This window comes from Pantherophis guttatus, chromosome 12 (assembly GCF_059756535.1).
Source record: "Pantherophis guttatus breed Tessera chromosome 12, ASM5975653v1, whole genome shotgun sequence".
Lineage (NCBI taxonomy): Eukaryota > Metazoa > Chordata > Lepidosauria > Squamata > Colubridae > Pantherophis > Pantherophis guttatus.
Window position 1 is genome coordinate 22,530,639 of NC_142074.1, and position 15,626 is coordinate 22,546,264.

The following is a 15,626-nucleotide window of genomic DNA, read 5'->3' on the forward strand; positions in this document are numbered from 1 at the left end:
CTCTCCTATATTTATTCTATTCTATTCTATTCTATTCTATTCTATTCTGTTCTATTCTATTCTATTCTATTCTATTCTATTCTATTCTATTCTATTCTATTCTATTCTATAGAAGCATCTTCAATTATATGAGAGGCATTGAGCCAGATCCTACAAAGAGTGAAAATAAAACAGTAAACATTCTGAGGGTTAAAGCATTTCACTTTTTAAACAAATCTGGCACTTCTGGATTTAGATGAGATAACAACTAACATCGCATCAATCAACTTTTATAACTTTTGTTCTAGCCAATAACTCCTTTACTAACACGCTACATATCAATATCTAAGAATTATTTTTCTTTTCTTCTTGAATGAGGTCCTTCTACTTGTGGCTAAAAAAGGATAAATTTGGGGGAAGGGTAAATTGAGTGATTAAAAAAAAAAAGAGGGAGAGAGAGAAATGTGGGATTTTAAATAAGCGGATTTTACTTGGACACCTTAGGAATTTCGGATGATGACCTGATTGGAATCGTGGACGAAGGAGGTTATCAGCCTGATAAAAAGAAAGGTAAATTTTTCCCTGCTTTGGTTGGTTGTAGTGAAATATCCGGACTGCTGTGGAGTTGCTGTTGGCAACATGTTGAAAGCTGTAAGTTTAGCTATACAGTCGTCCCAAAGGTGCTTTTTCAGGAGGCAAGTGGACTGTCTTGTTTTTTCTTTTGAAGACGTTTCGCTCCTCATCCAAGAAGCTTCTTCAGCTCTGACGGAATGTTGGGGAATGGGAGGATTTATATTCCTTGCAGACAGCTGGTCCTTTGCATCCTTTTAGAGGGGCGTTGAGGCCACTTGGAGGTTTATCTGTGTCTTCGGGGTCACCTGAGTAGCCCTCCTGGTGCTACTCATTTTTTTTTTTACTACTGGTTCAGTGGGCGTGGCTTGGTGGCTTGGTGGGCGTGGCGTGGCTTGTGGGCGTGGCAGGGGAAGGATACTGCAAAATCCCCATTCCCATCCCACTCCGGGGGAAGGATACTGCAAAATCCCCATTCCCTCCCCACTCCTGGGGGAAGGATATTGCAAAATCTCCATTCCCACCCCACTCTGGGGCCCAGCCAGAGGTAGCATTTGCCGGTTCTCCGAACTACTCAAAATTTCCGCTAACGGTTCTCCAAAACCTGCTGGATTTCACCCCTGAACTGCATCCAGATCATTGGTACCCGGGAGAAATTATCTGGAAAGGGTGCCAGCTGGGAGGAGAGTATCAGCACAGGGAGGCATTGGGGTTATCTCCTGCTTTGGGGATCTAGCTTGGATTCTGCGCTGGAGAAACCTTAATGATCTGCTGAATTCAACGTTTGAGGGGCTGTCACGGAAAGGAGAGGGGGGTTCAGCTATTCTCCAAAGCACCTGAAGGCGTGACAAGAAATAATGGATGGAAACTAATCCAGGAGATTAGAACTCAGGAGAAAATTCCTGACAGTGAGAACAATCACCTAGTGGAATGGCATCCCCTTCAGCAATTGTAAAAGAGCCTTGGTGGCGCAGCAGACTAAAGTGCTGTTAAGTAGCTGCTTGCAATTACTGCGAGTTCGAATCTCACCAGGCTCAAGGTTGACTCAGCCTTCCATCCTTCCGAGGTAGGTAAAATGGGGACCCGGATTGTGGGGGCAATAAGCTCACTTTGTATAAAAAAAAGAACACCGCTTGGGGGGGGGGCAGCAAAAGCCCTACTAAGCAGGTATATACAAAAGTATGAAGGCTGTTGCTTAACGCATTGCCAAATTATTTAATGTGGTTTTATACTGTTTTAAATTTTGTAATCTATGTGGTTTTTATTTTTTTTGGCTGTTCACCGCCCTGAGTCCTTCGGGCGTAGGGCGGTATATAAATCTAATAAAAATAAATAAAATGAAAATTGTAAGCCGCCCTGAGTCTCCGGAGAAGGGCGGCATATAAAATCGAACCAATATATAAATAAATAAATTGTGGGTGCTCCATCACTAGAGGCTTTTAAGAAGGAATGTCACTAGTTTGCAGTGCTATAGGGTCGTCTTCTTTTTTTTAAAATTTGATTTATATATATATATGATTTATTTATATATTGATTTATTTGATTTATATGTCTTCTCCGGAGACTTAGGGTGGCTTACAATGCGTTAAGCAATAGCCTTTATCCTTTTGTATATTTATACAAAGTCAGCTTATTGCCCCCACAATCTGGGTCCTCATTTTACCCACCTTAGAAAGGATGGAAGGCTGAGTCAACCTTGAGCCTGGGGAGATTCGAACTTACTAATTGCAGACAGTTGGTGTTAAATTGCAGAGCTCTGTCTGTTGAGCTATCCAGGCTCCCTGCTTGAAGTCTTCTGCTTGAAGTCTTCTGCTTGAGGTCTTCTGCTTGAAGACCTCCAAGGTCCGTGTTCATTTGCCGTTGAACACCGTGGGATCCGATGGGATGGGAAAGGAGTGAAAACTTAAGGCACGCAGGTGTAAATAAGGCACTGGCGTTTCTCTGTAGATGCGCCAGATTGTAGGCATTCCTTCGCTGGCGTCTGAGCACACCACAAAGGGCTCATTCTTTCCCAGCCACTTGAGTGTTTTCCTTCTCCAATTAGAGAATGGAGTGGGGGGGGGGGAGGAAATTACCGCTTATGCTGCAGCGGGCAGAAATGTGCAGACAAAGCATTCATTTCTCTGCAAACCGCACCCACTTTCTCGAATGCGCACGAGGCTAAATTTATAATCAATCTCATTTATTGCTCCTGACGCAGCAGCGGCTTAATTAATACGAAGGGCCAGCCGGGGGTCTGCGCGCGGGGGCTGCGATTTGCAGCGCCTTCGGTTCGGCACTTCCAACTTCCCTTCGTCGACATATTAGGAGATAATTAAAATGGCCCCGGGATTGATTAATTGATTATTTATCTATTTGTTTAGCTCGGCACCCCCTGGGCGGCTTGAAATTGGCTTTGGAAAGAACGGAGGAGGACCCCGGGGGGGGGGGGAAGGGGAGGGAAGCGGTTAGTGGGGGGGCTTCTCCCTGCCAATCATCCTCCTTGCTTTCAACTCCAAGGTGTAAATCAGTTGTATGTCAAAAGGGAAGATTTGGACGGAGGGGGAATGTAGGGCAGGTGTGGTCGTCCCTGCTGGAAGTCCACAGGGTTTTTTTAAACAAAGATCTCCTGATTTTACTCTTGGCTTAATGAGTTACAGGAATTCAGTTAACGAACCTGTCCAAAAAAAAAAAAGAAAAAAAGATTGTAACCATCGTGCTTGACTCATAGGAATGACCATCTTGCTTACTGATGTAAATTCTGGTTCCGATTGCAGTTGTAAGTCAAGGACTTACCCCGTACCTGTACTATAAACTGGAGAAGATCCATAACTCGTTTTTTTTAGACTTTTAGGGGGGGCCCTTCATAAATGTTGGGCGTTCTCTGTGAGTTATGGGTAACTGATCCCTTGTTGTTTGTTCTTCTGTATAGGAGACAGCGAGAACGATTACAATAACGGTAAGTGTGCGTGCTTGCGACAATCTCAAGTTTCTTTTCAAACCATGGATGGAGCAAAGCTTGAAAAGGCGGGGGGGGGGGAAGATTTCCCATAATCCCTGGCCTTTTGACATGGCCCTTTTGAAACCCCTTTCTTGGTTCAGTTCAGTTAGCTTTATTGATTAGCCTATAGGCTCATGATGGTGAACCTGTGGCACACGGAGCCATATGGGTGGACACATGAGCTCAGCTCCGGCGCCTGATTTTCGGGCCTTCTGGGCCCACCGGAAGTTGGGAATACAGGCTGTTTCCAGCCTCCGGGGGTGGGTGGGGAAGGACCGTTTTTCGCTCTCCCCAGGCTCCTACAAAGCCTCTGGTCTCCGTGATCATGCGGCCGGCATGACTAAACACCAAAGGCGCACGGAACGCTGTTACCTTCCCACCAAAGGGGGTCCTTATTTTTTCTACTTGCATTTTTTTTTTTACGTGCTTTCGAACTGCTAGGTTGGCAGAAGCTGGGACGAGTCACGGGAGCTCACCCCGTAAACGCGGCACTGGGGACTCGAACCGCTGAACTGCCGACCTTTCGATCGACAAGCTCAGCGTCTTCGCCGCTGAGCCGCTGCGCACCCTACAACCTAAAACCTCGTATAAAAACAATAAAAGTAATAAAAGAAGAGTCATATAATAAAGTAATATAATAAAATCACCCCCCTGTCCCCTCCCCGCCCCGATGACAGCATCTCACACGAGCCATTTAATGGGCCGCCATCCCGCTCTGCGTTCCCCAGGCCCGCTGGCAGAATCAGATCTTCAGCTCCTTCCGGAAGAGTGCTAGAGTGGGGGCCATTCTAATCTCGGGGGGGGGGATGATGTTCCAGAGAGAGGGAGCCACCACGGAGAAGGACCTTCTTCTGGGTCCCACCAGGTGTATCTCCCGAGGGGATGGGACCCGCAACATTCCCTGCCTCCTCGCTCTGATGGGTCGGGTAGATGTGACCGGCAAGAGACGGTCCCTCAGATTACCTCAGAATCCAAAATAATGGTATGGTAGAACAGAGGTGTGTCAGGAACAGAGAAAAGAAATTAGGGGGGGACTTTCAATAAACATCTAGGATGCAGGTCATCATCAGTAATGGTCTCTTCTCCTCCACTTCTACAGGTGCCCTGGTGGAAACTGGGACAATTGCTGGTATTGTCAGTGGCCTCGCCATGGCCTTGATCGGTGCCGTCAGCAGCTACATCTCCTACCAGCAAAAGAAATTCTGCTTTAGCATACAACGTAAGTGTCTCTAATCCCCACCCCACCTTGCAGGAGATCTGAGCCCACTATCTATCTATCTCTATCTATCTATCGTTTATCTATCTATCATCTCTCTCTCCTGTATCTATTATCTATCTCTATCTATCTATCTATCTATTATATGTTATCTATATCTACATTTACATCTATCTATCTGTATTGTATTCTCTCTCTCTCTCTCTCTCTCTCCCCCTCTCTCTCCCTCCCTCCCTCTCTCTCTCTCTCCTCTCTCTCTCCCTCCCTCTCTCTCTCTCCTCTCTCTCCCTCCCTCTCTCCTCTTTCTCCCTCCCTCTCTCTCTCTCCTCTTTCCCTCCTTCCCTCCCTCTCCCTCCCTCTCTCTCTCCCCCTCCCTCTCTCTCTCTCTCCTCTCTCTCCCTCCCTCTCTCCTCTCTCTCCCTCCCTCTCTCCTCTTTCTCCCTCCCTCTCTCTCTCTCTCTCCTCTCTCTCCCTCCTTCTCTCCTTTCTCCCTCCCTCTCTCTCTCTCTCCTCTCTCCCTCCTTCCCTCCCTCCCTCTCTCCCTCCCTCTCTCTCTCCCCCTCCCTCCCTCCCTCCCTCTCTCTCTCCTCTCTCTCCCTCCCTCTCTCTTCTCTCTCTCCCTCCCTCCCTCCCTCTCTCTCCTCTCTCTCTCCCTCCCTCTCTCCTTTCTCCCTCCCTCCCTCTCTCTCTCCTCTCTCCCTCCTTCCCTCCCTCTCTCCCTCCCTCTCTCTCTCTCTCCCCCTCCCTCCCTCCCTCCCTCTCTCTCTCTCTCTCTCCCCTCTCTCTCTCTCTCTCTTTCTTATGGGCCCAAAGTCACAGAATCGGAAGAAAAGAAATACATAAACCTATAATACATACGACAGAAAAGGGAATTGAACATAGGGGTAGACCTCTGTACCTGTGCAACGTGTTCTCTCGGTGTGCATGTAGAAATTAACAGAAGGAACATCCTTAGGTCTAGAAAAGCGTTTGAGAAAGGCGGCAACGCAAATGCCCTGCAAAAAGGCAACAGGAAATTAAAGTTAATTATAACGGAGGATTAATTTCAGCCATCAGACATGGCATGCTGGGATAATGTCAGACTTTGGATGCATGGCAATGCACACGGCGGCTCCTGAAGGGACTTTTCTTTTCTTTTTTTTTATGGAAATGGCATAAAACAAGCCTCTCGGCTGGATTCACACGTGGCATTTCGGATGCCCCGATTTGGTCCGGTTTAATGGCAGAAGCAAGTGATGGATGAGATTTAATCATCATCCTGTCTCCAGATTTCAGCTCACGTTTTCTCCCCAGGGTGGTCCCAACCCTGATCTAACTCGTTGAATCTGTTTGATATGGAAAAAAAGCAGGAATGCAAAGATGTTTTTTAAACATCTGGAACGAGCTCCCCCCGGAGATACGGAGGATCCCGGATCTGCGCACTTTCAGCCGTGCTTTGAAGACACTCCTATTCCAGCAGGCTGGCCTGGCCTAATTTTTTCCCCTTCTTTTAAATTTTTAAACTCAAATTTTAATTCGTTTTAAATTATTGGGAGTTTTAAATTGTCTCGGGCAAAAATTATTGAATTGGGTTTTAATCATGTTTTAACTTTTGTATTCATGTGTTTTATTTCGTGCCTGTTCACCGCCCTGAGTCCTTCGGGAGTAGGGCGGTATACAAATTTAATAAAATGTAAAATGTAAAGGAAGAAAGAGGGAGGGACTTGGTGCTAGAAATTGTATAGGTGAGGTTGGGACGAGGCTATCGACTCCTGTAGGCCACTTGGGTGTGATGATTCACCAACATCTGGAAATCCCACGAATTCACCTGTTTTGGAGTTAAATTGGAGGTTTAAAAATGCAAATAATTTCAGAGAAGGAGAACCGGAGCACAAAAACGTTGTTTAAAATCCAAACCTCTATCTGGTTTGCCTTTTAGTCAAAAATATCGCATTTCTCTTTCTCCGTTAGATGATGCAAGCCATCTAAAAGGGCTTTAGGGAGCACCCAAATCAGGGGTCAGCAACCTTTGGCTCTGGAGCCGCATGTGGCTCTTTCACCCCTCTGCTGCGGCTCCCTGTCACTCAAAATATGCGTCACAACTGCCAATGTGCGACGCCCACCGACACGCAATTTATTGAGCTTTTCAACCCCCGGTAGGCCGACCATGGATAAATCCAAGAAAAGAAAAGTTTCAGAAGGAAACAGAACGTTTAATTCAACTACATATGCTAGTTTTGTGGCCGCTCAAGAAATAGTCAGGCACGGGAAGGGTTTTGTGACTCCCGGTGTTTTCTTTTCTGTGGGAAACGGGTCCATAAGCCGCGGTGGCGCAGTGGTTAGAGTGCAGTACTGCAGCTACTTCAGCTGACTTGCTAGTTCAGCAGATCAGCGGATCAAATCAAGGTTGACTCAACCTTCCATCCTTCCGAGGTGGGTAAAATGAGGACCCAGATCGTTGGGAGGCAATATGCTATTTAGTATACCGTCTTTGGTGTAAGCCGCCCAGAGTCCTCGGAGAGTGGACGGCATAGAAATATGACTAATAAATGGCTCTTTGAGTGTTTGAAGTTGCAGACTCCTGACCCAAATAGAGATTTAATCTTACAAATCAGGGGAAGGTAGCCTATTTCAGAATTGTTTCGCTGCTATCTTGGCTGTCGTCTCTCAGGACTTCTTAGAAGTGTCCTCCGGTGGTTCTGCGTTGAGCTTCGGTCGTCTCACAACCTCTGTGCCAGTTTTAATTTTGGGTGTCAAATCTCTTCTGCTCTTTGCTATTTTTAGAGGGCCTGAATGCAGAATATGTGAAAGGAGAAAACATGGAGCAAGTGGTGACCGAAGAGCCACAAGGTGAGTGAGTGAGTGTGTGTGTCCTTAAGGTCACACTGTGTCACAAGGCGGTGTGTGTGTGTGTGATGCACAGTGTCCCAGCTTTGTGGTGACAGCTCAGGAAGGGCCTGGTTTTTGAAGGCCTGCAGAACTGTAGCCTGTGTGTAGACCACGAGTTGTGACTGTACTTTATTTCCAAATATATATCTAGGGCCTTCGCTTAGATGTCTTGGGCTTCTTTTGTTGGAAGCAAGGTCTTAGTAGGTCTTTAAGCCTTCTTCTCGATTTCCCAAGATGTCCCACCTCTGAGGAGGTGAAATGAGGAGGTGATAAGCTGGCTGGGAAAGCCAAGGGAAATCATCAAAACCATAAAAGAGCGGAGGTTAGAAAGTTAGAATATTTTGGACCTGTGATGCAACGGCTGGAAAAATACGGCGTCCTTCACTTAATCCTCCAAGGAAAGATTGAAGGCAAATAAGGTCCAGGCTGAAGAAGAACATCATGGATTTAAAATCTAAGGGACTGGTTTGGACAAAACTCAACAGTTTTGTCCTGCATCCAGTTTTGGTCAAAACAAGATGTTGAGACGTTGGGAAAAAGTGCAGAGAAGAGCAGCTAAAACGGTGAAAGGCCTGGAGACAAAAACATAGGAAGAACTGGTGGCAGAAATTGGATATGGCCAGTCTAGAGAAAAGAAGGACCAGGGGAGACATGATAGCATGTTGGGGCTACCACAAAGAAGAGACAGTCAAGCTATTCTCCAAAGCCCCTGAGGGCAGGACAAGAGGCAATGGGTGGGAACTTATCCAGGAGAGAAGCAACCTAGAACTAAGGAGAAATTTCCTGACAGTGAGAACAATTAATCAGTGGAACAACTTGCCTCCAGAAGTTGTAAATGCTCCAACACTGGAAGTTTTTAAGAAGATGTTGGATAACCATTTGTCTGAAGTGGTGTAGGGTTTCCTGCCTAAGCAGGGGGTTGGACTAGAAGACCTCCAAGGTCCCTTCCAACTCTGTTATTCTCTCCTCTCCTCTCTTCTTCTCCTCTTCTCTCCTCTCCTCTCCTGTCCTCTTCTCTTCTCTCCTCCTCTCCTCTCCTCTCCTCTCCCCTCCCCTCCTCTCCTCTCTTCTCTCCTGTCCTCGTCTCTCTTGTCCTCTTCTCTTCTCTTCTCTTCTCTTCTCTCCTCTCCTGTCCTCCTCTCCTCTCCTCTCCTCTCCTGTCCTTCTCTTCTCTTCTCTCCTCTCCCCTTCTCTCCTCTCCCCTTCTCTTCTCTCCCCTCCTCTTCTCTTCTGTCCTCTCCCCTTCTGTCCTCTCTCCTTCTCTTCTCTTCTCTTCTCTTCTCTTCTCTTCTCTTCTCTTCTCTTCTCTTCTCTTCTCTTCTCTTCTCTTCTCCTCTTCTCTTCTCTTCTCTTCTCTTCTCTTCTCCTCTCCTCTCCTCTCCTCTTCTCTTCTCTTTCTTCCCGTTCTATTTTGATTGATTGATGAACGTGGCCTTCTATAGTTGCAGGCGAGTGTGCATGTTTCTTATTTTCCCACAAAACCAAACTAAAATTTTCTCTTTTTTTCCCCTTCCCTAGTGAAATACTCTGTCCTAGAACCCCAGACAGCAGAAGCTCCGCCGCCTCAAGAAAACGCAAAAGTCTGAAGTCTCCGCCCTCCGGCTTACTTTAAAAAAAAAAAAAAAAAAAGGAAACAAATTGTTGGCGCAAAAAACAAAAACAAAAAACAAAACGAAACACATCACACACACACGAGCGCACACACGCACACACACATCCACACGCTCCTCTCACACAATTTGTAATTTAGCTTTGAAACGAAACGTTTTCATTTGGATTCCAAAGCGATTTAAATGTGCATTTTTCCCCCTTTGACTAGGGCAGGCTTCTTATTTGTGGTAGGCTTGTAGAACTGGTTGAAAAAAAGAAAAAAAAAAGAAAAAAAGAAATGATGATGATGATGATGATGATGTTTTTTCGGGGTTGATTTTTGTTTTTGTTTTTTAATTTTTTTTTAATTTTTAATATATCGTTTTGTGACGAGTCGTAGGTTTACATTGCCATGGGTCATGTCTGAGCTTGGGTCAGGTTGAATATGAGATGCAACAGTTCTTCCAAATAGTTGTTTCATCGTAGAAGTAGGGGTGGTTCATATATGAATGACATTTTGATGGGACGGGATGCGGAAGAGAAGGAGGCGGCGGTGAAGGTGACAAAAGAAACAGGTGTGAGAACAATGGAAGTGCCTGTAGGTGACTAACCCCAAAATAGACGAGGTGGAAAGCTTTAGCCAAGTTACACCTAGAGCTTCCGTTGAGGTCCTGGTGAGCTCCTTGAGGAGATGGGCTTCCAAGAGACAATTCAAGACCGATGCGACAGTCTTTCATAGGTCGGGGCCCGAGAAGAGACTGTGGCCCTACAGAACTGGGCTTCATTTCAGCTAGGAACAATCGTCCGTTGTTGGGTTTGCTTTGAGTAGGACGAGGGACCTGTGCGAATACACGGCAAGAAGCTAAAGGGGAACTGAGCCTGACTGCTTACCGCCGAAAAGGGCTCTTCCTCCCCACCTGTTTAGTGGTCCATTTGGGCAGAATACGGGGGCTTCTGGCTTCTTGTTGGTTTTTTTCCAACTTCGCGGAAGGGTCTCTCCAAAGCTTGAATTTGAAGAGAACAGCTTGAGAGGGAAGATGTACCGAGGGGTGCATTGATTCATCTGCATACCCGACCCTGCACTCTAGTTCGGTCTGAAGGGATGAGACGTCCAGCACAGAATGAATGGGCTAAAATCCAGAAAAGGGATTTGATTTCGGGAAATGCCCGCAACGGTGATTTTGAAATGTCGCGCCTTCGGGTTTTCGAGGCCTGTTGGCTTCAAACATTCTCCAGTAGGTATTTTAGGGGCCTGTCATCACATCCCAAGGATTCGTACTTCGGGCCTGGGGTTCCCCAAGGAACTCGATGTGAGTTCAGTTGGATTGTGGGCCGCTGTGTTTTATCTGGTTGTGTCCAGCCTTTGAAAGGTCCTTTTCAAGGAGAGGATGAGATGTTGGCCACTTGAGCTCTTTGCCTGGTTGGAGCCCAACTTTTAGAACCTCCTTCTATACATGGAAGGTGCCCTTTTGTTTGTGTCTCTTGGCACATCAGAAAGCTTCTGGGTCCTTCTCCTAGGAAAGCCCAGAGACCACATAGAGCTGAGCCAAGATGGGCTCTCCTTGGTGGGATTTGTCCTATTGGCCATCATCTGTACCCAACAAGTAGTACAAGGTTGCTTTGTCATCTCTGGGGGAGGACAAACCATCCCTGAGAGTAGGATGAGACAGGCCGTTGCTACCTAAATCCTCCATCCGGTTCATATCAAACCAGCTTAGCTGCTCTCCCCATTGTGCCTAAACAGTCACTTGTTGGGCTTAAATTTCCTTGCCTTAACTAGAAACCATGAGGAGAGTCTTAGGAACAGTGGTGAGATACCTACTACTGTTCGTGGTCTCCTTTTGGTTGGCTCTTGAAGGGGAAGTCCACTCCTAGCTCTACACCAGGGTTGTCTACCCTTGGCCGCTTCTAAGACTTTGTGGACTTCAACTCCCAGAATTCCCCAGCCAGCATGTCTTAAAAGCGGCCAAGGCTGGACACCTTACTTTACACAGTGGTGCAAATGGGGATTCCCAGAAAAAGGCCACGTGGCTGCCAGTTGTCACTCTTTCCCAGATCAAACCTCGATCCCTGGTTTGTCTTGAATTTAGCTGGATCCCAGTTATAATTTTTATATTCCCACAGGGGCACCAGAGGGAAGTGTGAAGACAAGGGACTTTCTAGCCTTATTTTGGGAGAATTTTGATTAACAACTACTATCGGTGTTAGCCCAGAGGGATCAGCAACAGCCCTATCCTGTGGAGCTGAGCAAGAAATGAGCTTGAATGCTGGCCCATGTTGGTCATTCTCGACCTAAGTCCTGTTAGCCGTGCATTTCACCATTGTAGCAAGGTGTACATTTTCACATGCAAGATTAGGGTATTTTTATTTTTTAAATATCTCTTTAGTGCATGTATCGGTCCATGATATGTATTACACGGTGTTGAAGGGGGGGGAGGGGAAAAATTGTGGATCAAATACCTAATTTCAGATTTCATTTACAAACTAATCCTGTTGTGATGTTTGTAGAGGGACTTTTCTGGTAGGGTTTCAAGGCGGGAATCATCGGAGCTAGAGGTCTACATGGCGTGGTCAAAAAAAAAAAAAGGCCCAGGTGATGGTCACGGTGCTTAAAAGAATGGACAGAACTTCAAATGTGCTAGCGTGGCTGCCATATTTACGTTTTTTTGACCACATTTCGTGGACCTACAGAGTGAAGACTTCGTTTGATTGAGGCATGTTCAACCTTCTGTAGATGTTGCTGTGTGTTGAGGAAATTTCCGGATGGATCTCTTAATGTCAGGAGCACGACCAGCTGTATCTATAGGGGTTTAAGGAAATTTTACCCTGAGACCCTCATCTTCATCCATGATGGAGGTGACTCCCATGGATTTCAGCAGAGTGTCAATAATACGAGGTGGCTATAAATGCCAGCCCAGATGTTGGTGGGGATTCCTTCTGCTTTGGTTAGGCTTCATAATTTGCAGTCCTCAATAAGACCTTTAACAAAATGTGTATATTTTGGATGTACTAAATTCTCTTTATCTCACCCCCATCTCTCCCCATCTTCTAATTTTATTGTCTTTTAAGACTCAAAATTAGGACTTGGAAGGCCAACATGGCGGAATCAGAGGAGGACTGCAATTTATTTAAGGAAGTCGCTGAGATGACTTCTCTTTGGTGGGATTCTCCTATGGAGGGATTCTCCTATGAGGGACTTGCAGTTCGACCAAGAGCTACTTTAGGAAAATAATTTTGAAGGTTTCCCATTTTTGAGGTGGCCCTAAATTTTGTAGAGCAGAGAAGTCCAAGGTGAACTCAACCACACAGAGGAAATCTACATCATAGCCTCTTTCCAACTACCGTCTCTCTTTTTTAAAGAAAGATAAGTCAAGTACATCAAACATTAGACTAGGGTTATAGTGATGCATCTTTAGATAAAATAGTGGGGAAATGGTGGCTGTACTTGGACTAGAAATCATTTTTCTCACCTAGATGGAAATTTTCTTTTCTTACTTTCTTTCTTTTGGCCAATTACGGAGAAACGTTTACTGTAGGTGTAAAATTGTCTGTTTCGTTGTCTTTCTATTACTGTCCTGCCACTGATCTACATCTTGAAATACTGTGTCTCGGAACAGTTTTGCTACTACCCACATCGATGTTTGAAAAATGTGATGTATTGCAGATTCTATGAACAAAAATAATAAGAAGAATAAAATTGTCCCGAGTGTTAAGGACAAAAAAAAAAGAAAAAATAGCTACCAGGTTTTCAAGATGTAGCAGTTGATCAAACTGTGAGGTACTTCCTTTCCCCAAAAGTCTTTTTGTATGAATTTGGTAAATGGTTATGCCTTAATGTAAATTTTAGATAGTCCAGCGGAAGGGAGGTATTTGTAGAATACAACTCAACGTCGGGTACAAAGAGCAACAATGACTGTTATTGCCTCCCCAGACCACAATCAACAGCGTAGTCTTCCCCAGAAGTCAAGACTTAAAAGTTCTTGTGCCCTGGTTTAGTTCTTTCCCTGAACAACAATGGCCCAGGCATGGTCTCCATGGAGTGGGTTCCTGTCTCCAGGCCACCAAGGTGTAGGAGGAAGACCCTACCAGGTTGACTTTCCGACCTTCAGAAATCCTCCTGTGGAGCAGGAGAGGTCTACCAGATGGGTGTAGGACAACTCGCTGCGGCCAGCTCACTGTGGGACAATTCAATGTTGCATTGATCATTTCATTCAGTTGCTTTTTATCATGGGTGACCCTGTTTTTGTTGACATGTACTCTTGTCCCAAAGGTGTTTTTTTTCCAAAGACAACTGGACTTTGGGTTTTAAAAAAAAAATTCCTAGAAGATGTCTATGGAGATTCTCAGTCATCCAGTCATGGGTGTCCCAAAGGTGCTTTTTTCCAAGAAGCAACTTCCTGGTTTTTCATTGAAGACGTTTTGCTTCTCATCCAAGACGCTTCTCCAGCTCTTGCATAGGTAAATGTCTATGGAGATTCTCAGTCATCCAGTGAGGGTTGTCCCAAAGGTCCTTTTTTTTTCAAGAGGCAACTGGACTTGAAGACGTTTCGCTTCTCTTCCAAGAAGCTTCTTCAGAGGTGAAGGAACTCCTTGGATGAGAAGCGAAACATCTTCAAGGAAAACAACCAAACAAAAACCAGTTGGCTTTTGAGGAAAAAAACTCCTTTGGGACAACCATGACTTGGATGACCAAGAATCTCCATCGATATTGTTCAGTCTTGTATTTCTGGGATTGACATTATTTTATGATTATCGTTCACGGTTCCGTCGAAATTTAACTTTTTTTTTTAATTGGTTGAATTGTCCCTTGTGGGGAGTTGACCATGATGAGTTGGCCATGGCAAGTTGTCACCCCGTACCAACTCTATTGCCCTTGAAACGCCCAAAGTTAGAAACGGAGATTAAAAAAAAAACCCATGTTGAACATGATACAATTGAGCCTGAGATTTTGTGCAACAAGACGATTGTGTTTGACCCGTTTGGGGCCGTTGTTGGAAAGTTGAGAGATTCCAGGGATCAACATCGGAGAGTCATTTGCATGCCAGACATGTGCTCCTTTTCACAGAACTTTGAATCTTTTTCCCCCACTGGGGAATTCTTTTCCGTTGTCTGTATATTCAACCCAACAGTATGTTTGGCTTTTTCCTGGCTAACTTCTCGGTATAGCAGTGCCAGCTGTGCTGTACCACACCTCCGGGAAAGCGGGTGTCTGCGTGTCCGTTTCCGTTTTTTCTACTCTGCTTTTTTTTAATATGGGTAATTAAAACGATCCGTGAGCTGAAAGGCCGCATCACGTCGGCGTAGCCAGATGTTCAGAGCGGGACAAAATAACAGGCATTTGAAGTCTTCCATCAGGCCAAAGATGTATATATATATATGTAGAGATCACATATTGTGCCCTGAATTTATATGCAACACGTGTTCTTGGAAGTTAAAACGAGACATCTAATTAAGAGGAGAAGAAGAAAAAAGAGTTTCCTGTTAGGAGAAAACGTAGGAGGAACTCTAGCCACTTCTACTTTTTAAAAGAACTGGCGTAGATTTTTTTTAACCTTTCTCTCCTTCTCGTTTGCAATTTCTTTTCTTTTGGCAAATACGGACCGGTGTCAGTTGTCGCTTTCTCGTAACAACCGACAGGAAAACGGTTCGCTCGTTGTCCAAGCCTCTGCTGCGGTGGGAAGGTTTAGCGTTCATCCGAAGTGGTAGAACCGAAGAGCGGAAAAGCTAGAACAAAAAACAAAAGGAGGGAGGAAAAATGGGAAGGGAAAAAAAAAAAAAAGGAAGTGATGAGATCGGAGACGAGCGATTCAAAAGAGGGGACGGCATATCCAAAGAAGCGAAAGCTTTTATTTTTAAAGCAATACATACATACCGTTGGCTAATACAGAAAGGATCTATCTGCCCCAGTTGAAAATTGTGGGTTGTGTTGTCTTAACAAAAGTTTTAAAATGTTAAGAAAAAAAAAAAGGCAGACTCATTTTGCTAAAGTGCATATAAGAATTATTATGGGGGATGGCTATCCGAATTTGAATGCTGAAGTACAAACTGGAAAAAAAAAAAACCTAAAATAAATGGAAAAAAAATGACTTGTAAACAAATAACTGTGTTTTTGTGTCGCCTCTGTGGGTGCATTCACACTTTTAAGAGATGCAGGGAGTTCTCGACTTACGACAGTTCATTTAGGGACCAAAGTTACAACGGCACTGCAAAAAGTGACTCGTGAACTGTTTTTCACACTTAACAAAACATTGCAGCCTCCCCCACAGTCAGGGGATCGAAATTTGGAGGCTTGGCAACTGGCCCGTGTTTATTTTTATTTTATTTTATTGATTTTCTGTTAAATACATTCCTTTACTGCTTATTAGAATATAATAGAAATATAGAAATAGAATAAGAATAAAACAACATAATAGAATAAAAATA

At 44.9% G+C, this 15,626-nt stretch overlaps 1 protein-coding gene across 2 annotated transcripts in view; it reads left to right on the forward strand.

Moving 5' to 3' along the window:
• The window catches only part of CD99L2 (CD99 molecule like 2), a 36,886-nt gene extending 21,585 nt beyond the window's left edge, over positions 1–15,301 (forward strand). For both annotated transcript variants that reach the window (XM_060681678.2, XM_060681679.2), the window contains 5 exons: positions 484–549; positions 3,461–3,487; positions 4,629–4,748; positions 7,509–7,574; positions 9,132–15,301. In XM_060681678.2, coding sequence (XP_060537661.1) covers positions 484–549; positions 3,461–3,487; positions 4,629–4,748; positions 7,509–7,574; positions 9,132–9,199 — 347 coding nt within the window. In that variant the 3' untranslated portion in view covers positions 9,200–15,301. The remainder of the gene's footprint in view (positions 1–483; positions 550–3,460; positions 3,488–4,628; positions 4,749–7,508; positions 7,575–9,131) is intronic.
• The last annotated feature ends 325 nt before the right edge of the window (positions 15,302–15,626 follow it).